This window comes from Eucalyptus grandis, chromosome 3 (genome assembly GCF_016545825.1).
Source record: "Eucalyptus grandis isolate ANBG69807.140 chromosome 3, ASM1654582v1, whole genome shotgun sequence".
Lineage (NCBI taxonomy): Eukaryota > Viridiplantae > Streptophyta > Magnoliopsida > Myrtales > Myrtaceae > Eucalyptus > Eucalyptus grandis.
Genome location: NC_052614.1, coordinates 2,127,227 through 2,149,030, shown reverse-complemented (window position 1 = coordinate 2,149,030; position 21,804 = coordinate 2,127,227). Strand labels below are relative to the sequence as shown.

General features: G+C 38.1%; 3 protein-coding genes across 3 annotated transcripts; all 3 read right to left on the bottom strand.

Moving 5' to 3' along the window:
- Window positions 1-1,111: 1,111 nt before the first annotated feature.
- On the bottom strand, window positions 1,112-4,833 carry LOC104445526 (putative FBD-associated F-box protein At5g53635). Its single transcript, XM_039308579.1, has 4 exons — window positions 4,645-4,833; window positions 3,344-4,153; window positions 2,283-2,456; window positions 1,112-1,781 (listed from the first exon to the last, which is right to left on the bottom strand). The coding sequence occupies exons 1-4, from the start codon at window positions 4,831-4,833 to the stop codon at window positions 1,629-1,631; spliced, it is 1,326 nt and encodes a 441-aa protein (XP_039164513.1). The 3' UTR covers window positions 1,112-1,628.
- Window positions 4,834-6,999: 2,166 nt separating this feature from the next.
- LOC104445548 (putative F-box/LRR-repeat protein At5g54820) lies at window positions 7,000-10,193 on the bottom strand. Its single transcript, XM_010059444.3, has 4 exons — window positions 10,108-10,193; window positions 9,233-9,899; window positions 8,167-8,340; window positions 7,000-7,667 (listed from the first exon to the last, which is right to left on the bottom strand). Exons 1-4 carry the CDS (start codon window positions 10,191-10,193, stop codon window positions 7,323-7,325), a joined length of 1,272 nt encoding a protein of 423 aa, XP_010057746.3. The 3' UTR covers window positions 7,000-7,322.
- A 5,400-nt stretch (window positions 10,194-15,593) lies between these two features.
- On the bottom strand, window positions 15,594-17,079 carry LOC120291344 (F-box/LRR-repeat protein At3g59200-like). Its single transcript, XM_039308578.1, has 2 exons — window positions 16,993-17,079; window positions 15,594-16,268 (listed from the first exon to the last, which is right to left on the bottom strand). Exons 1-2 carry the CDS (start codon window positions 17,077-17,079, stop codon window positions 15,594-15,596), a joined length of 762 nt encoding a protein of 253 aa, XP_039164512.1.
- Window positions 17,080-21,804: the final 4,725 nt, after the last annotated feature.

Here is a 21,804-nt window from a genome sequence, read left to right as displayed (position 1 = left end):
GGAAAAAATATATATATACTACCGCAGGATGATTTAAGAATAACATCCGCAAGCTTGAATTTTTCTTAATCAGTTTTAATTTAAATCCTAATATCATATCATATTGCATTGATTTCTATTCTTGTTACGTTGAAGATTATAAATTATAGAAAAACTTGATGATTGTGGAACATGAATTCTTAATTATGATAACTAAAATCTTGGTTATTTTAGTTTGAAAATTGAGTTATCTTATAATTCAAATTTCATTTTAGTGTAAATTGGACAAATTAATTCTAGTTGGTTGATAATATATTGAGCGCCGCACTTCCTTTAATATAAATCACATGTTTGTGAAGCACATTACAATAAAATCTGAACTAAGAAATTGAAAAGCATATGTTTCGATATTACATAATTTACATATTTTTATATGTTTCAAGTGTTTCATACTTAATAATAAACCAAATTATCTTGCCCTTTGTCGTCCTCTGTGCACTTATTAGCTTATGCCCAATGCTTGTTTCATTTGATGAAGACCTTTCCAATAAGAAACAATTCGACCAAAAAAAAAAAAAGAAACAACAAAAGAATGTTCTATATCGTGCGCAAATGCATAATACCTTTAGGATCCTTCTGTTTGAGGCAGAGAGTAACCATAACCGAGGTTTATTTCGACTTTCATGGATGTCGAACTTGAACATATCTTTATAACCCTAATTCGACCAAAATTGTAATCAGACTAAAGCAAATCATTTTTCGACTCCAACCGAAATAAATGATGGGATTTTTTTTTCTTTATATGTGCTATTTGTTACAGATTTCATAAACTTACGAGTTCCCACAAACATTACTTGATTTCGCGGTTTGTTTTGGTTGTCGAAGAGTTGAACCTAATTGGACCGTGAAATACAGTTTAGGTCCATTTGGAAATGCTTTTGTCGGGAAAGAAATGCCATTGAACCAAATTAAACCATAAAAATAGTTGATGTTAAAATTCGAGTTCATCTTCATTTGGACAGCAAAACAGTACTTCATGTTAGCTCCTCTGAAATCAAGTGTAACCGTAGGAGTTCCTTGCTTAATCATGAATTTTCAGACAGTTTGCTTCCCTTGGAAACAGAGGGTTTTGCTGAAACTAAAATCAAATTGGAATGATGTCCATGCAGTTTCGCACAAATACATGAAGACTTTGCTTAGTCTTCCAAGAGTGCAGATAAAGAAAATTATCTTGACCAAACACCCTTCATGTGCTGATAATCAAAAACACTACCATTAACCTCATTCCTTAAGAGGTTCATACTTACAACTATACTAAACTTGACAGAAATGTAGATTAGGTACATGTTAAAAACCTGACAGTGTAGATAAGAATGAGTAGTGTAGTGCCCAAGGCAAAATACGCCTGCCATAAGATTAACAAGAAACCCAGATTTTCATATGCTTTAAGAAGGACACCTATTTGAAAGAGTGGCTGAAGATAACTTCAGCATTTCTGGAAGCTCTTCGATAGCTGAGCATATTTTGGCTCACAACAAGTAGTTTCGAAAGAATAGTGGCTCGAACATGTTCTTGTCCATGTCCCATGTCCAAATTAGCCTTGATAATCATCTTCTCCAGCGCAAGTGCATCACCAAGAAGAAACTTAATCAGGGCAAGCAGACGTTCCAACCCAAAATTATCAATGGTGATCTCAACTCTCTTGAGATGTTTCGCCAAGCATTGAAATTTCCCCTTTCGTGAACACAAAAATCTTCTTCATCATAGTTAAAACTTTCTTTCGATTCTTCGTCAAGACTATACTGCACATAGATACCTCATTTAAGAAACTTACTTCACATCACATGCAGATCCATAGAAAATAGAATTTGTTGCCTTACCAAAATTTCAAAAAACAAAAACATTTCATTTGTCCACGGTAGGTGCTAGTTAGTTTTACTTTATTTTAAGTACTAAAGAATTTGAACTTTTAAACTCATATACACAATAAAACTATCTTTCTTTCTAGGTGCTCATCGCTAATTTGTTAGTTCAAGGTCCAAACCCTACATGGCAGCAAAACAATCTCTGGTATAACACTGCAATTACTTTTGGACATGAACTGAAACGGTCTAAATTGGCCTTGCAAAAAAGTGGAGTAGACTGACAAACTCATGACCACATTTCATTTGCTGGAACAAATAAGAGTTTGAGATTTATCATTTTTACATGCTTCTAAAGTTTTAACTCACTTTTTGAACATTCATGCAAAGAGGAAGCCAGCACAAGAAGCGAACTTAAAATAATACAGCAAAGGAACAAACCATTGATAGGGGGAGGCCAGTCATGCATATGACTAATTTTTCCAAGCACTGTGAAATTCGTAGCATGTATGCTATCCCAAGAAGGTTCCACTGAGTAATGTCTGCATGTAGCGTCAGACTCTGACATATTGACAATGGCACTGGCACTCCTTCCATCTCCAAAAGGGAAAGTTTCTAAGCACATTGAGCAAGCAACATAGAAAATTTTGATTATAATTTTTCCTATTAGACAGAATAAAAAATGACAAAAATTATAGTCCATCCAGATACAATATCCTTTGACCTTGTCTTCTAGCTGGGAAAAGACCAATAAGGATACTACAAGTAGAAATGAACCAGTGAATCTCTTTAAGAATCAATAATATTAATGTATACTTCTAATGTAAAACTTGTGATCATTGAAGGATCTAAAAATTCTAATAGTTGGTCTCACAAGACAGTGAACCTCGTTATTGACTAAAGTTTGCAAGTGAATCCGTCCATTGTCATTGTAAAACATTATGAGAATACTCTGTAATATATATTATTGAACAACAACCATATGTGACAAGAGAGCGCGATCTTGTTTTGCCAACCTAAGATGACTAGGTTCATTACTCTATCATATATCCAAATAAATGAATTTTCTCCATAAACTGAAAGAATGATATGAAAAGGTAACCATTTCAAATAATCTCTTTATGCATTTTTCTTGTGAAAATCAAGAGTTTGCAATGCTACATTGATTAGCATCCATAATAATTAGCAATATCTAGTGGCATTCATTGTTCCCAATTGAGTGATCCCAAATATATTATTGGAAATTAAACAGAGGGAAGAAGCTCCAAGGTTCACTATGCGTTGTCATCTTTATAAGTTGAAGCACGAAATTATTAATCATCCTATCTGCCAGCAATTAATTATGCATGTTTTCACAATAATTCCCCATGATGAAAGACGAGAACCACAGAGAGCTGAGGTTACTCGACCAGCACAACAAAAACCACTAAATAAGTGCTAATCACATGCACGATTCAACACGAGTACGTCTTATAAAATGGTAAAAAATATGGAGCTTGTACCTTAAAACACCAAGCCCCAATGGTGATTGTAGTAACTCCGCGCAGCTTCTGGAGGGTTTCCTTCAACATGTGGCTGCACATCATCTCGTCACAAGGCAAATCGGTAAGAACTCGAATCGAAAAATCTAACTTGGCTTCCACCAAAGAAGATACATCGCTAAGTCTTAACATGGCATGAGGTTGCCAATCCCCTGATATTCGCAGCGACAGCAAATGCGGGGCCCAAATTGTCTGAATGTTAGAGTCGCATAAGCCAATGAGTACCAACTCTTTCACACTTGTTGAATCTATCATAATGTTCTTCGTGCCCCAACAACCCCACAATTCAAGGGACTCTAGAACAGGGCATCCCCTGAAAATTCCCTCGAGGATATCATCGCTCAACCTTGAAATTGCGATCACCAAGATCTTAAGACAAGGCCACCTAATAGTCCTACCCAACGAGAAACAGCACGCCCAGACTTCAAGGCGCACCAACCAACTCCAGCAATACAAGAACCGCGGCAGTATATAAGGCGTCGGCGGCTTAGTAGTCGGCACTAGCAGCAGGCTGAGGTCCTCCACTCGGCGCCCCTCTGCGAAGCGTAGCCAGAGGTCGAACTTGAGGCGGTGGGCCTTCTCGTACTTGAAGCCGATGACGTGGAACCTCTTCACCGTGGGGGAGATGCACTGTATCAGGACGCTGTCGACGAGGGACGAGAAGTCCAGGGTACTGCGAAGCCGGGCTACAATCTCTGCATTGAAGACCAGGTCGTTGGCGGTGGTCAAGTGGGCCGCCAGCGCTTGAGAGGACGCTGGTCTTGACGACGTCTTGGAGGGGCAGAAACGAGAAGATGCGGTGGATCACATCGTCCGGCAAGGCGCTGATGAGATCCCTAGGGCTCAAAGGAGGAGGTGGAGGTGGGTTTGCTTTGTCGGTGCGATTCGGCCGGTCGCCAGAGGATTTGCGGTGGATGGAGGTCTCTGCCATGCCTATTTTCCCCGAGTTTCGAAGGCTCTATCGCAGCGTTTTTTCCTACTGTTATAGCCTTCGTAAGTCCCGCTTTGCTTCTCCACGAAGTGTTGTCCTCTTTTCTTGTTTTGGTCGGTAGTGTCCCGTTCTTTCTCTCTCTCTTTTCTCCCTTTTCTCCTGGATCCCATTTTCCTTTCCTCTTCTTTACTTTTGATACTGTCGAGATTGTCTTCCTTCCCATAGAAGCTCTGACCATTGCCGTCGCTGAAGGGCCTTTGCTACACAGGCGTCTCCAGGAAAGTGTCTCGCCTCCGCTCATTACCACCACCGCTGTCTTCTCTCCTTAGACCTTCAGTCTTGTTGTGCCCTTCTCCGTCGCTCGTCTTCGCTTCGCTTCTGTTTCCTTCGTCTCCTCGGGGGTTGCTCGAATTGCCGGAGAGTTTCTGGCTAGAGCAAAGCCTATGAACCCCAGCATCGCCGTCGGGCCTTCAAACCGGTGCGGCACGGGAGAGTGCCCCGGCGACCGGCATAAGGCCATTGGCAGGCCAGTGCTAAAGCGATAAATGGAAATAGGGAGCAGAGAGGGACATACCTACGAGAGAGAACGATAAAGAAGAAGAAAGAAAATGGAGAAGAAACATACAAAATGCCATAGACCTGACGAAAAAAGGAACTTAAAAAAAAAAGGCGGGACTCAGATTAATATTGTCAACAGTGGAAAAAGTACCGCCCTTTACTTTTTACTTTTCTATTTACACAATAATCATAACTGATCGACTGAGATTCGAGCGAGAGCAGTTAAAATAAACTTTGGAACAATTTGGTCTCTTTAACGAGCATAGTTTTTCTTTTGTGCTTTTTTTTTCCAATTTTAATAGAAATTTTGTTTCGTGACCAAGTGAGTGATCAACGGTCAATCAGTTTCCTTTGTACAGTCAAGTCATTTTGGCATCGTGTATTAAGCAAAATTCTTTCTTGATGCTACGTGGCCTTCAATTTAAAGGAGAAAAGAGAGAAAAATAGAGCGATAAACTCATTTGAAGCTTAATGGTTCCAGCAAAATAAATATTATCGAAAGTAAAAAATGGAAGCCCAGAAGCCACGCCCCTACTAAGAAAAAGAACAACCAAACACCCATCAAGGTAAAACGAAAGATTACGCACCATTTGATGCCTTTAAGAAAGTTGCTCGGCTTTGATCAATTCTGAACTGTTTGTCAAAATGATAGGCTCTTTAAGGAGGGACATCGAGCTGAATCGCAGCGACACGGGCCATGAATAACACGGAATCTCAGAAGAAATGCGGAAAAAAGAAATTAATTTGATAATAGGATAATCTAAGTATAACATCCAGAAGTTGAATTTTTCTGAATCAATTTTAATTTTATGATGGTTAGTTCCTAATATCATATAATATTGCATCGATTTCAATTCATGTGGTGTTAAAAGATTATAAATCATAGACAACTTGACGATTGTGGAGCATGAATTCTTAGTCACTGGTCACGGACTATTAACAGTTTTTGAAATGAATTATACTTATAAATTTCGATGAAAATTTCTTTAATTAATTATCATAATTAACATCCATAAGCTTGAATTTTTCTTAATCAGTTTTAACTTAAATCCTAATATCATATCATATTGCATTGATTTCTATTCTTGTTATGTTGAAGATTATAAGTCATAGAAAACTTGATGATTGTGGAACAAGAATTCTTAGATACTTGGTCGAGTACTATTAACAGTTTTTGAAATGAATTAAATTACTTAATTAATTATGATAACTAAAATCTTGGTTATTTTAGTTTGAAAATTGAGTTATCTTATAATTAAAATTTCATTTTAGTGTAAATTGGACAAATTAATTCTAGTTGGTTGATAATATACTAAGCATCGCACTTCCTTTAATATAAATCACATGTTTGTGAAGCACATTGCGATAAAATCTGAACTAAGAAATTGAAAAATATATGTTTCGATATTACATTATTTACATATTTTTATATCTTTCAAGTGTTTCATACTTAATAATAAACCAAATTATCTTGCCCTTTGTCGTCCTCTGTACACTTATTAGCTTATGCCCAAAGCTTGTTTCATTTGATGAAGACCTTTCCAATAAGAAACAACTCGACCAAAAAAAAAAAAGAAACAACAAAAGAATGTTCTATATCGTGTGCAAATGCATAATACCTTTAGGATCCTTCTGTTTGAGGCAGAGAGTAACCATAATCGAGGTTTAATTCGACTTTCATGGATGTCGAACTTGAACAGATCTTTATTACCCTAATTCGACCAAAATTGTAATCAGACTAAAGCAAATCATTTTTCGACTCCAACCGAAATAAATGACGGGATTTTTTTTTCTTTATATGTGCTATTTGTTACAGATTTCATGAACTTACGAGTTTCCACAAACATTACTTGATTTCGCGGTTTGTTTTGGTTGTTGAAGAGTTGAACCTAATTGGACCGTGAAATACAGTTTAGGTCCATTTGGAAATGCTTTTGTCGGGAAAGAAATGCCATTGAACCAAATTAAACCATAAAAAAAGTTGATGTTAAAATTCGAGTTCGTCTTCATTTAGACAGCAAAACAGTACTTCATGTTAGCTCCTCTGAAATCAAATGTAACCGTAGGAGTTCCTTGCTTAATCATGAATTTTCAGACAGTTTGCTTCCCTTGGAAACAGAGGGTTGTGCTGAAACTAAAATCAAATTGTAATGATGTCCATGCAGTTTCGCACAAATACATGAAGACTTCGCTTAGTCTTCCAAGAGTGCAGATAAAGAAAATTATCTTGACCAAACACCCTTCATGTGCTGATAATCAAAAACACTACCATTAACCTCATTCCTTAAGGAGGTTCATACTTACAACTACACTAAACTTGACAGAAGTGTAGATTAGGTACATGTTAAAACCTGACAATGTAGATAAGAATGAGTAGTGTAGTGCCCAAGGCAAAATACGCCTGCCATAAGATTAACAAGAAACCCAGATTTTCATATGCTTTAAGGACACCTATTTGAAAGAGTGGCTGAAGATAACTTCAGCATTTCTGGAAGCTCTTCGATAGCAGAGCATATTTTGGCTCACAACAAGTAGTTTTGAAAGAATAGTGGCTCGAACGTGTTCTTGTCCATGTCCCATGTTCAAATTAGCCTTGATAATCATCTTCTCCAGCGCAAGTGCATCACCAAGAAGAAACTTAATCAGGGCAAGCAGACGTTCCAACCCAAAATTATCAATGGTGATCTCAACTCTCTTGAGATGTTTCGCCAAGCATTGAAATTTCCCCTTTCGTGAACATAAAAAATCATCTTCATCATAGTTAAAACTTTCTTTCGATTCTTCGTCAAGACTATACTGCACATAGATTCCCCGTTTAAGAAACTTACTTCACATCACATGCAGATCCACAAAAAATAGAATTTGTTGCCTTACCAAAATTTCAAAAAACAAAAACATTTCATTTGTCCATGGTAGGTGCTAGTTAGTTTTACTTTATTTTAAGTACTACAGAATTTGAACTTTTAAACTCATCTACACAATAAAACTATCTTTCTTTGTAGGTGCTCATCGCTAATTTGTCAGTTCAAGATCCAAACCCTACATGGCAGCAAAAGAATCTCCAGTATAACACTGCAATTACTTTAGGACATGAACTAAAACGGTTGAAATTGGCCTCGAGAAAAAGTGGAGTAGAGTGACAGACTCATGACCAAATTTCAATTGCTGGAACAAATAAGAGTTGAGATTTATCATTTTTACACGCTTCTAAAGTTTTAACTCACTTTTAAACATTCATGCAAAGAGGAAGCCAGCACAAGAAGCGAACTAAAAATAATACAGCAAAGGAACAAACCATTGATAGGGGGAGGCCAGTCAAGCATATGACTAATTTTTCCAGGCACTGTGAAATTCGTAGCATGTATGCTATCCCAGAAAGGTCCCACTGAGTAATGTCTGCATGTAGCGTTAGACTCTGACATATTGACAATGGCGCTGGCACTCCTTCCATCTCCAAAAGGGAAAGTTTCTAAGCACATTGAGCAAGCAACATAGAAAATTTTGATTATAATTTTTCCTGTTCAACATGAATAAAGAATGACAAAAATTATAGTCCATCCAGATACGATATCTTTTGACCCTGTCTTGTGGCTAGGAAAAGACCAATAAGGACACTACAAGTAGAAATGAACCGGTGAATCTCTTTAAGAATCAAGAATATTAATGTATACTTCTCGTGTAAAATTTGTGATCTTTGAAGGATCTAAAAATTCTAATAGTTGGTCCCACGAGACACTGAACCTCGTTATTGACTAAAGTTTGCAAGTGAATCTGTCCATTGTCAATGTAAAATATTCTGAGAATACTCTGTAATATATTTATAATTGAACAAAAGCCATATGTGACGAGAGTGCGATCTTGTTCTGCCAACCTAAGATGAGTGGGTTCATTACTCTATCATATATTCAAATAAATGAATTTTCTCCATAAACTGAAAGAATGATATGAAAAGGTAACCATTTCAAATAATCTCTTTATGCATTTTTCTTGTGAAAATCAAGAGTTTGCAATGCTACATTGATTAGCATCCATAATAATTAGCAATATCTAGTGGTATTCATTATTCCTAATTGAGTGATCCCAAATATATTATTGGAAATCAAACAGAGGGAAGAAGCTCCAAGGTTCACTATGCGTTGTCATCTTTATAAGTTGAAACACGAAATTATTAATCATCCTATCTGCCAGCAATTAATTATGCATGTTTTCACAATAATTCCCCACCCATGATGAAAGACGAGAACCACAGAGAGCTGAGGTTACTCGACCAGCACAACAAAAACCACTAAATAAGTGCTAATCACATACACGATTCAACACGAGTACGTCTTATAAAATGGTAAAAAATATGGAGCTTGTACCTGAAAACACCAAGCCCCAATGGTGATTGTAGTAACTCCGCACAGCTTCTGAAAGGTTTCCTTCAACATGTGGCTGCACAGCATCTCGTCACTAGGCAAATCGGTAAGAACTCGAATCGAAAAATCTAACTTGGCTTCCACCAAAGAAGATACATCGCCAAGTCTTAGCATGGCATGAGGTTGCCAACCCCCTGATATTCGCAGCAACAGCAAATGCGGGGCCCAAATTTTCTGAATGTTAGAGTTGCTTAAGTTACGAAGTACCAACTCTTTCACACTTGTCGAATCTATCATAATGTTCTTCACGCCCCAACAACCCCACAATTCAAGGGACTCTAGAACAGGGCATCCCCTGAAAATTCCCTCGAGGATATCATCGCTCAACCTTGAAATTGCGATCACCAAGATCTTAAGACAAGGCCACCTAATAGTCCTACCCAACGAGAAACAGCACACCCAGACTTCAAGGCGCACCAACCAACTCCAGCAATACAAGAACCGCGGCAGTATATAAGGCGTCGGCGGGTCAGTAGTCGGCACTAGCAGCAGGCTGAGCTCCTCCACTCGGTGCCCCTCTGCGAAGCGGAGCCAGAGGTCGAACTTGGGGCGGTGGGCAAGGTACTGCGAAGCCGGGCTACAATCTCTCCATCGAAGACCAGGTCGGTGGCTATGTGGCGTTCAATTTAAAGGAGAAAAGACAGAAATATAGAGCGATTAACTCATTTGAAGCTTAATTGTTCCAACAAAATAAACATTATCAAAAGGAAAAAAATGGAAGCCCAGAAGCCACGCCCCTACTAAGAAAAAGGACAACCAAACACCCATCAAGGTAAAACAAAAGATTACGCACCATTTGATGCCTTTAAGAAAGTTGCTCGGCTTTGATCATTTCTGAACTGTCTGTGAAAATGATAGGCTCTTTAGGAGGGACATCGAGCTGAATCGCAGCAACGCGGGCCATGAATAACACAGAATCTCAGAAGAAATGCGGAAAAAAAAAATTAATTTGATAATAGGATAATCTAAGTATAACATCCAGAAGTTGAATTTTTCTGAATCAGTTTTAATTTTATGATGGTTAGTTCCTAATATCATATAATATCGCATCGATTTCAATTCATGTGGTGTTAAAATATCATAAATCATAGACAACTTGACGATTGTGGAGCATGAATTCTTAGTCACCGGTCACGGACTATTAACAGTTTTTGAAATGGATTATACTTATAAATTTCGATGAAATTTCTTTAATTAATTATCATAATTAATATCTTGATTATTTAGTTGGAGAATTGATTTATTTTATAATTTAAGTTTCATTTAATTCAATAATTTAATATTTGATAAATTAATTTTAGTATGGTTGATTAGATATGGAGCATCGCACTTCATTTAATTTAAATCACGTGTTTGTGAGGAACAAAAAAATCACTCAATGTTTCCGTTTATGATTTTGCTTAAAAATTTGAAGCTAAAAAGATGATAAAAAAAACATATGGTTCCACGTTACATTATTTAAAATCAAGCCGTTGGTTAAACTATTTCTTCATTTCTTTGGCTATGGTGCTTACTCAGGGTTTTAGGAATTATCCATTATGGCGTCACTCCGCTCTTTTTTTAGAATCGTAGTACTATTCAAATAGCCTAGAATTCTATATTTCACGAGGACACCAAACACATTGAGACTGTCTATCATTTTATTCGTCATCATATCCATAGTGGTGTTATCAATCTTCTTTGCACCTCCTTTGCAGATCAACTAGATGATATTTTCATTGAAACACATCCACCTGAGTGTTCTAGGGCACCTTTACTAATGCTTACATTCCTTTGTTTTATTGATCTCCAGAATAGAAATCTATATGTGTAGATTTTTGTTTTCAAGAATAGATTTGAAATAAAAATAAGCAATTAAAAAAAGAAAATTGCTTCTCTTATCTTAGAAAAGCTCAAGAAACAAACTTTTTTTCGCTTTTATTTCTTTCTTTTTCTCCTCCTCCTCTTCTTCCCCTAGTTGGTTGCTAGCCTTGGTGATGGCCTATTGATTGGCAATTGGCTAGAGAAGGCCCGACAACCTCCCGCCCAATGAGGTTGCTCGGAGCTCACCGGCACCGATGAGGCCCCCTGGAGCCTCACCTAACAACAATGAGGCTCGATCTCGCTCCACCACGGCGAGATTAGCGTTGCTTGGATGGGGGAGGCCAATCTTGTAGTGACCGAGCGAGATCGAGCCTCGCTGTTGCTAGGTGAGGCTCGGGGGCCTCATTGGTTGGCGTTACTTGGGTGGGTGAGGTCGACCTTGTGGTGGCCGAGTGAGGTCTAGCCTCGCCATGGCTCAGCGAGGTCACTTCATGGAGCCATGATGAGGCTCGAGGGGACCTCACCGATGGCTAGCTAGGCACCCCGAGGTCGCCGACCTCGCTAGCTCTTGTTTGGCCAATTGCCCGGCCCGGCTAGAGGGAAAGGAAGAAAAAGAAAAAGAAAGGAAAAAAATGAGAGAAATGTAATAAAATTATTGATAAATTAAAAGAAATTATAAATCACAAAAATATTTGAGATTGTATCAAACACATTTTTGTTCAAATGATAGAAATTATGTACAGTTACCAAACTCCTTCAATTACTCATAAATTCGTATAAGGAACATAAACAAAAAAAAAATTGTTTCTGAACAAAAATTATTTTCGAAAATAAAAACGTTACCATACACACTCCTTGCAACTTAGCTTCCAAACTCAAGTTGGTCTCAAAATTGCCATCTTAAATTTGAGGTGGGATGTGAATGTATATTGTATATATTGTTTGTTTATAGTAGTAATGTTTGTAGGAGTCCCACTGACTCTATGTCTTTGCCGTCCAGCTTCTCGTATACTTGAAATAGAGCGAATAACTCTCGTCTCATTTTTTCTATCAATGAAATCATAGATCATTCCATGATTTATCAAAAAGAATCCCTCTCTCTTAATGACTCTTCTTAGGGAATAGAATACTTAAGCACAAGATAGGAGATAATGGAGGAGCATACCAGAAGAAAAGAGGCGTTCTAAATACTTTTAAATGTTTCAAGTGTTTCACACTAAATAATAAAATCAAATCATAAGTGCTGCATAATTTACGAAACATCAAAAACTGAAAGTAAAAAAATGTATAAAAGTTGAAGCGGTTGAAATCTGCTTTTTCAACAAAGTGATAAGCTGCTCATGAACAAAATGGAAGGGCATATAATAACCGCTTTAACGTGGTTAATTTACATTAAATTTCATATTTATTTGTGTAACTTAAAATAGGACCTTAATGTATATTTCCTGCATAAAAATAATTAGTTTTACGTTAAAAAAATTATCCAAGCTTGAAATTTATATTACTAGACAAGTCCTAAAACTTGCAACAATAACGCGTTTGAGCCACAGCACTTGTGTTTCATGCATTTAAGTACTCAAACATGCAACTTTAATGCACTTGAATCTATTCGTTAACTCTATCAATTGTAGATTGAGAGAAAAGGTCACGCGACTTTCTTTTTTTCTTATAATAAATCTCATAACCATTAGTTAAAAAATATGCCACATAAATGACCAATAAAACCTAATGGATGGGAAGACTAATGATTTCATAGTTTGTTTCGGTTTTCCAAAAGTTGAATCAAATGCAGTATACTTCCGATTGCAAAAAATTTCCTCGAACCATAACACTAATATTAACCTCTTCACTTGAGAGATTCATATTTACAAGAATAAAACTTGTAACAAGGGCAAATTAGGTACATGTTACAAACTTAATTACCACCACACTTCATTTAACCTTACTGTCAAAAGAGAGTGAATCCTAATTAGCAGCGAAATGCACCAGGGCAACATACGCTTGCCATGAGATCAATGAGAAACCCGAACTTTCATATGCTTTTATTGGTGTCCTCATAAAAGCATATGAAAGTTTGGGTTTCTCATTGATCTCATGGCAAGCGTATGTTGCCCTGGTGCATTTCTGCTAATTAGGATTCACTCTCCAGCACAAGTGCAATCCCAAGAAGAAACTTAATCAGAGCGAGCAGAGCAGATGTTTTGACCCAAAACTATTAGCTTCCAAATTGGTGATGTCTTGCTAAACCTTGAAAGTTCTCCTTCCATGAACACAAAAGATCTTCATTGAAGTTAAAAAGTTCTTCAAACTCTTCATCAAGCTCAAACTGCACATAGATACTCAGATTGAGAAACTATGCAGATCCACAGCAAAAAAAAAATAAAAAATGGCTCACTAATAGTTCAAACAAACATCTTTCATTTGTCCACTAGTTAGTTTTACTTTACAACATGTCTAAATCAACTTAAGCTCTTAAACTCGTCTACACATAAAATATGTTCTCTTTCTAAGTGCTCATCGCTAAACTCTTAGTTCCAGATCCTAAGGCTACATTGCATCCAAAGAACCTCTAGGACAACACTGTTACTTTAAGACGATAACTAAAAGAGCTTAATATTGCCTAAACAAATGTTGAGTTGACCAACAGAGGCATGAGCAAATTTCAATTGCTGGAATAAATAAGAGATCAAGATTGATCACCCTTATGTGCCTCTAATTTTTATTTTTTTATTTTTTTTATTTTTCCTTTTTTATTTTATTTTTTTCTTTCCTTCTTCTGGTCTTCTTCTTCGTGCGTTCTCTGCACGCCCGAAGCCACCTTCTCTCCTACACTCTTTTCCACCGAAACTCATCGACCAAACCAACGCCATTTTAAACGAGCCTCACCACCCTTTGTCGCCGGCACCGACACCGCCCGCGCTTAGGCCATGGCCGAGCCGACACCCACTCTCTCACCTATATGAATAAGGAGGAAGACGGGACACAACTTGCGCAATAATAAGCCCAAATCACGACAATGTAAACTCGAAATGGACGAAACAAAAGCGTGTAAAACAGCGACAAAACACATCTAGCAACGGTGGCCGCCTATAATGGACGAAGGTTCAAGGATAGTCATGCGGGCTTCACTCAGGCATTTATACGAACAGTTCGCGAGCTTTTACGAAAATGTTAAGATTTCCAACTCAACCGGGTCTCGAAATGGGACTAGGATTCTCGAAAAACGACCAAAAACAACAGAGACTTGACTAAAGACCTACGGGGGCCGGAGGAACCGAAGCTCGTGCGAACGGGCCGGTCACGAGCTGCGGTCCGGCGCCCTACAAAAAAGAGCATGCATGACCCGAGAAAACCTACCTGGTTTAGCTCGGTGGGGGTGCCGCGGCGGACCGTGGCTAACGGAGGGGCCACCTACGATGGCGGCGCACTCTGTCTCTCTCTCGAGCTCTCTCGAGCTCCCTCTCGCTCACTCTCTCAATCGCTCGCTCCTCTCCTCCTCCCCCTCTCTATCGGGGTCACGCTCTCTTTTGAAGGCACCCGGCCAGTGTACATGGCTTCTGCCATCACCAGCTCGCTGTTCGGCCTGGCCCCGACACGCGAATCGCGCTGCCCTCTGCTGCTCTCTGCTGCTCGCCATCCTATCCTCTCTCTGACCTGTACTCTTCTTTTTCCAGAGGCGTGACCGGCGTGAGGATGAAGAAGAACAGCACGCGGGCTGGGCTTGGAGAAAGGGAAATGAAGCTAGGCTTGCCCCAGGCGAAAAGACCTACAAAGGAGAGGAGAAAAGAAAACAAAAGGATCGGGCCAAGCCCGGTGCCCGGTCCGCTTTTATATATATATAATTTTCGATTTTTTTGAAAATTTTAATAATTAGTGATAGTAATACTAATGCTTTAATGAAAATTATTTTTTGGCAAGAGTTTAAAAATTAATATCTAATTTTTTACGCGATTAAGTCCTAAATATCCTAAATAAAATGATAAAATTTAGGTGTTCTGCATCTCCATTAAATTATTTTGTTCATCAAATGAAACTATTTTCCCTATATGCCATGACTTATATTCTCCGACTATCCTACCTTGTCACTTGTCTATCGTCGCCCACATTACTAACCAAAAAAACTATCCTTCATATTAAAATCATACTTTTGCACACATTCAAATTTTCAATAGAAAGTTAAGGCATCTAAGAATGATGTGACGAGTAGCATTCACTATAATTAGTGATATCTACTGGCATTCATTGTCAGAAATTAAACAGAGTGAAGGGGCTCCAAAGTTCACAAAATTGTCTATGTTTTAACTTGGAAAACAAAGTTATGAATCATTTCATCTACCAATAACTAATTAGATATGCGTTCACAATGATTCCCCTTGATGAAAGACTAAAATGCCATGGAGAGCTAAGGTCAATCAAAGATGATATATTATCAAGTTTGAACTCGGCGTCAGTCCCAGCTGCAACCATCGAAAGCAAATGCAGGGCCAGAATCTTCTCCACGTTAGATAAACCGGTGAGCACCAACTGTTTCACACTCGGTGAATTTATTACAATGTTCTTCGCAGCCCAGCAGCTGCGCAACATAAGGGTCACTAAAACAGGACTTCCCTGATGATTCCAACTCCACATATGCCATCGACAAGAACTCGAGACAAGGCAACCTAGTGGTAGTACCCAATGAGAAACGGCACCAACTGACTTCCAGGCGCACCAACCAACTCGAGCAATGCAAGAACGGCCGCACTACATACACGAACCGCGACTTGGTGGTGATCAGCTCCAGGAAGAGATCTTCCACACGGCACCCCACCACAAAACGGAGCCAGAAGTCGAGCTTGGCGCGGTCGGCCTCGTACTTAAAGTTGGTGATGTGGAACCTCTTCGTTGCAGGCGAGGTGCACTGGATCAGGATGCTGTCGAGGATGGACCGGAAGTCCGAGGAGCAGGCTACGTGATTGCGAGGCCGGAATCCATAGAAGACTAGGTGGGTGGTGGTGGTCCACGTGGACCGCCACTGCCTGGAGAGGACACTGGTCTTGACGATGTCTTTGAGCGGCAGAAACGAGAAGATGTGGTGGATCACAGCGTCCGGCAAGGCGCTGATGAGATCCCCAGGCTCGAAGGAGAAGGAGGAGGTCGGTTCCCTTGGGTGCAATCCGGCCGGTCGTCGGAGGATCTACGGTGGATGGCGCCGTGGACGTTGGTATCCGCCATGGAATTGAACTTCTAGGGTTTCTACGGATTATACCGCGAGTTTTCTAAGGACTTTACTTTGAATTTTACCTTTTATACGGTGATTAAGATATCTTTTAAGGCAATTTTGTAGAGTAACATGATAAAAAGAGAGATAATAAATCATAGAGAGAGATGAGACTATTTTGGTAAATTAACTGGAAAAAAGGAGTGTATCAGCTAAAATAGGGATGAAAATAGTGAGAAAATTTTAAATAATGGCCTCAAGTGCTTTCATTTTTTCAAATAATGACTCAAAATTGATATTATTTCAAATAAAAATCTGAAGTGTCATTATTTTCTCAAATATTAACATGAAGTGGATATCGTTTCAAATAAGAATTATGGTCAATCTTAAATAAGGGCTTGAATTCACAGGTTGTAAATGGCAATATTATCTTTTTAAAATTTTCAATTTTTTCCATTTTCTTTTCATAAAAACAAACTAAATAAAACTAAAAATTGAAAAATAAAAGGAAAAAACACCGCTGCCTCATCGCCGGTGGGGTGGCGACAATAGCCGACGGGGTTGCCAATGCCTAGGTGAGGGCGGCAACCTCTGTCGACCAGGAGGACGAGCTAGTAGGCCCTTGTCCCCTTTAAGTGAGGGCTGTTAAGCCTATGTGAGGGTTAGTGACCCTCACCCAAATCTAGAAACAGGCCGCGACCCTCTCCCATGCTTTACCTCGGTCGGCGGTGGTCGTCGGCTCTTGCCTAATCATCGATGACCTCGCGGCCATCACCACCACCCCCATTGACAATGGGGCGGTGGCCACAAGCTAAATTTTCCTTTCCTTTTGTATTTTTATTTTTATTTTTTAAGTTTTAATATAATTTAAGTTAAAATTAAGTTGTCTTTGGACAAAAATACCCTTGATTAGCTAGAGTTTTTTGCCGACCAACAAGCTAGCAAGGCTAGGCCCTTATTTGAAACAACACCATAATCATTTCATGCCCTTCTTTGAAACTGATATAACTATTTTAGACATTTATTTAGAACAAAGTTCACTTTAGGTTCTTATTTGAGAAAATGAAAACACTTAAGGTCTTTACTTCGAATTTTCCTTGAAAACAATATCACTCGTAAGTTTTTATATGGTGATTGAGATTTTTTTAACTCTTTTCCTATTTATTTATTTTTGGTTGAAATTTCCTTCGTCGGAATTTTTGTCTTTGACCTCTTCGTGCAAGCTTGACTAACACTAAATGATCTGATTGGAAATACAAATTAGAATATTTCAACGTAAAAAAGAGTGGGAGGACCAAAATAGAATTTAAGCTCGAAGGAAAATGGTCATATACGCACAGGAAAAACAAATCGGCTTTTTGGTGATCGATCGGGTGAGATTTGGTCGATGAAAATAATCCAAATCATTAGACAATCAACAGCTATACGGCATACACATCCACATCTGTTACTCATTGATAGCAATGCAATACCGACATCGATGAGGTGTTAAGAGATGTCAGACGAAGACTTATCCATGGAATATGATAGGGTTAACCATCTTATAATTTGGCTAAGCATTGGAAATAAGCATAGAACATATAGAATTAGGGACATTGAATGAAGGCACTATATGTATCTAGTGAAGACGAGTCATAGCAAGAATTAAGTTGTGATTGTACCTTTTTTCGTACTTTCACTGTGTATCTTTGCAGAGTGTGGAAGTTGAAATTCACACTTGAAACTAAATCATTTTCACCCAAACTCTCTTAAAAATGTATGAATTCAAACCTCACTTCCCTTAAAATGTAGGAATTCAAACCTCACTTCCATGTGCGAAATGTGACAACTAGAGCAAACTACTTGTGAGTGATTGTGGCTTGTGGGCTACAAATAACCATGATTTTAACATAACTAGCACAATAACCACATTGACTTTCCAGTTTCCAATGTTTTTTTTTACTATATACATTAATTTTGGACTCGAACAAGTCCTTCAACTACTTTGTCTGAAATCTAGAACGTAAAATTTGAGGATATTCCTAGGTTAGAGGGGAAGAATAATATTCTTTTACCAACAAAGGGTGTAAGGTGTGCAGACATCGACACGTTAAAATAAGGAACGCAACTTAATTTTTGCACTTTCCATTCTCTTTATTTCTGGTTCATATTTTATAATCCGTGCATTTCATTTCCCTTCGCACATGCCAAATACATTCCTATCCAAAATCACCATAACCCATGTTCAAGAATCCATTTGTTGGTGAACGATATTTTTCCATTTGGGTGAACGTCATACTTAATGAAACATAGGTATGAAGTAATCAACCGAAGTTGAATATATATATTTGTTTATAAAATGCACGTCCATACTTTGAGTCGCGTCACCACCTGCCAAGGCCGACAATTTTGGATGTGATCTGTTTGCATGACTCAAAGGTAAGCGTGTTGATTGAAGCTTAATTAATTCTCGGTCATGAACAAATCAACCCGTCTAGACACAAATGATGAATATGTTCGTGGATCGAACCTCTTAATGCTTTTATGACTTTTAGACACTTTTAATTAAACAAGTTAAGATTTACCTAGGTCGACATCACATGTTTAGAAACAGACTACATTTAAATATGTTAATACAAGTTTAGGCACATTTATATGGGAATAGATATCTTTAACTGTTAAACATGACATGTCATATATGCTGTCCAATAAATTTGTCGTATTTCAATTTCAGAAATATGCCGTCAATGATAAATGCGTCGTATGCATGACGCGACTAAATTTGACACAACATAATTATATCAAGACACGGTGATGAATGACGTCATCCAACACTTACTTTTAAGCCCTCTGCTCCATCGCATCAGGCCCTTTCATCTGACCCCCTCTCTCTTCCATTTCTTGTTGGTGCGCATGAGAGAGAGAGAGAGAGAGAGAGAGAGAGAGGGAGAGAGAATGAATGAATGCGGATTGTTGTAAGAAAGAAGAAGTCAAAATGGGGAAAAGAGACGCAGGAAAGGGAAAATAACATACTTTTGGTTCTCCTAACTTGTGCACTAATCACCTCAACATAGCTCAACATGAACCTGGAACAAGCATGGCAGCTGACCGTCTGGGCAAAGATGTCGACCTAGAGGTTCAACATCAAAGTACATCCACTGGTTGGTATCTTCAGATGATCGGTACAACCTATATAAAGGATTAGAGGGACGAAAAAGTCACGTCAAGGATTAAAAAACGATCATGATAGCAAAAGTGATTACTTGAGAGCAAATACTGTACCTTACCAAAGCCATATTTAGTAGATAATATCCTACTTTCTCGTCTAATGACCCAACATTACAGTAAATATATGTTATTTAGTTGGATGGAAAGATGAGCTTTGCTGAGGATCATCACTCACTTGTAGACATCATCGACAGCCTTGCAAACATCCTGGAACATTGTAGTAAAATAATGCACGACTGATGTAGCCCCATGAGAACCTAGATTGTTTGATCACGGGATAAAGACAATTGATATGAAAAAAATTCGTGCATTCTATTTGGAGAGTGACTAGACTCAAAAATTATATATTTTCTCCAATCTTAGCTGGCTTCGCTAATTAACATACATCCCATAAATAAAAACCCAAAACTCAAAGGAGACAAGAACGTAGGATAAAAGCACAAATAAGTATCTTATATCCTTCCTTCGTCGCAGAAAAAAGAAAACATCACTAATTAGCAACAAGTGCCCCGCTACTTGTTAGATCATTGAGTGTCTAAAAGCCAAAGAACATTCAAACAAGTCTAAAGACATGAAGAAAAGGATATCTTTCAATGATGATCACTATTAGTAGCAGATGAAACAAATTTGCATAACTTAGAGGCAACAAACGAATTCAATCACTCGTCAGGACAAGGTAATTCTTCCAACTTTTATCTAATTAATCAATAACAAAAACTCTAGAAATTTCCAAATAAAATGTTCTCATCACAGGCCATTGCATGTATGTGAGAGAGAGAGAGAGAGAGAGAGAGAGAGAGAGAGAGTCTTCATCTGTGTATGTATGTATGTATGTATGTATGTATGTATGTATGTATTTCAAACGAAAAGAGAAGGTCTAGAGCAGTCTACCTTTCTTCCTATTAGTTTCCATCTTTTGAAAATAAACCTGGAATTGCAAGTTTATCACCTATAATATCTTGAGAAAAAAAACATCACATGAGGGGAATCCAATCATCTAGCACTTACATGGGGAACCCCACCTTGTTGATCATGTAAGACATATAAGAGTTCCATGCTATCTTCTCTTAGATTGCAGTGGTCTAGCTGTATGAACCAGTTGTCAGCATTCCGATACAAGCTAGAGAGAAAGCAATGGCAGATACAATACCTGCACAAAAGCAATAGAGTGTGAGATACTCAATTCTTTGCTTTTGTATCTGGTAATCTAAAAATTATATTGTATCATAATATAATAAAGAAGGAAATCCATAGCATTTATGAGATCTACTAGTTCCCTTTACATGCATAGTGTGTCGGCCCCAATGGAAAAATAAATAGAACCTTTGAAGTTGAAATACTCGATTCGTATCATTTGTAGTTTTTGAAATCTTCTTTCATTGAACTATTTAAACAAATCTATAGAAATAGCCAAATCTGGACAAGCACGACAACGCACCAGTTTCACGTTATTGGTTACCTTGAAGTGTTGAGCGCTTCTCAAAATATCTACCAGGGCAATGCACGTCAAACACACTTTTGGATTTATTATATCCAGCAAAGATCCTACGGATGAACAGAGGACGCAGGTTTAAACTTTAAGACTTAAAAGTGCTACAAAACCTATGAAAATTGAATGGTTGCAACAAAATAAATCATTCATGATAACTGCAATAACCACTAAGCAGGCAAACACCCAACGCTCCAAAATTCGGGTAGCAGAGTATAACCTACACCACCAAATACTAATTTCTTTCTACAATAGAAGGAAAAGTAATGAAACAATTTCAGAAGAAAATTTTAAGGTGAATTAGATTGGACTGTTGACATGAGGGTAATTTAATGTCTTTAACTTTGCTTGTTCCCCGCATGATAAATGCAATTGAAAATGCAGCTGTAATTTCATTCTCAGCATCATAAGGCCCTGTATGTGCAACGTAGCTGCAATGTTCAGTGTACAATAAAATTTCCTTTTTTTTTTTTTTTTTTTCAAGACAATTAAAAGAGAAGCTGTACGAAGAAGATTGTAGAGGAGAAGTTAAGGGGTATGCAGACAACAAAGTTGCTACAAAGCATGTCTAAGAAGTGTGATAAGCTCAGATTCTACTACATCAGTGTACCCCGAAACGATTATGTGGCTTCCATAAAGTCACCCTAGATTTCTCGAAAACTCTAAACTTAACAATTATGATCTTTCCAGTAGTAGCATCCCAGACATGAAATGGTTGATCACGAGAAGTCGACGTAGATGCACAGCTAACTGCGTCTGAAATATGAAAAATTTCCACACTCAATTCTAGCTGTGGCTATTTGCCAGGTGAAATAA

What these genes read in the sequence shown, in the direction of transcription:
- LOC104445526 (XM_039308579.1), bottom strand. Translation starts at nt 4,833, where the DNA reads ATGGCCTTATGCCGGTCGCCGGGGCACTCTCCCGTGCCGCACCGGTTT. An exon ending in AGGGCACAACAAGACTGAAG is followed by an intron (nt 4,154 to 4,644) that starts GTCTAAGGAGAG and finishes TGCCCCTCCAAG; the next exon opens with ACGTCGTCAAGACCAGCGTC. An exon ending in TTGGGGCTTGGTGTTTTAAG is followed by an intron (nt 2,457 to 3,343) that starts GTACAAGCTCCA and finishes CAATGTGCTTAG; the next exon opens with AAACTTTCCCTTTTGGAGAT.
- LOC104445548 (XM_010059444.3), bottom strand. Translation starts at nt 10,193, where the DNA reads ATGGCCCGCGTTGCTGCGATTCAGCTCGATGTCCCTCCTAAAGAGCCT. An exon ending in TTGGGGCTTGGTGTTTTCAG is followed by an intron (nt 8,341 to 9,232) that starts GTACAAGCTCCA and finishes CAATGTGCTTAG; the next exon opens with AAACTTTCCCTTTTGGAGAT. An exon ending in CTGGCCTCCCCCTATCAATG is followed by an intron (nt 7,668 to 8,166) that starts GTTTGTTCCTTT and finishes ATCTATGTGCAG; the next exon opens with TATAGTCTTGACGAAGAATC.
- LOC120291344 (XM_039308578.1), bottom strand. Translation starts at nt 17,079, where the DNA reads ATGGGGGTGGTGGTGATGGCCGCGAGGTCATCGATGATTAGGCAAGAG. An exon ending in GAGGTAAAGCATGGGAGAGG is followed by an intron (nt 16,269 to 16,992) that starts GTCGCGGCCTGT and finishes CATCCACCGTAG; the next exon opens with ATCCTCCGACGACCGGCCGG.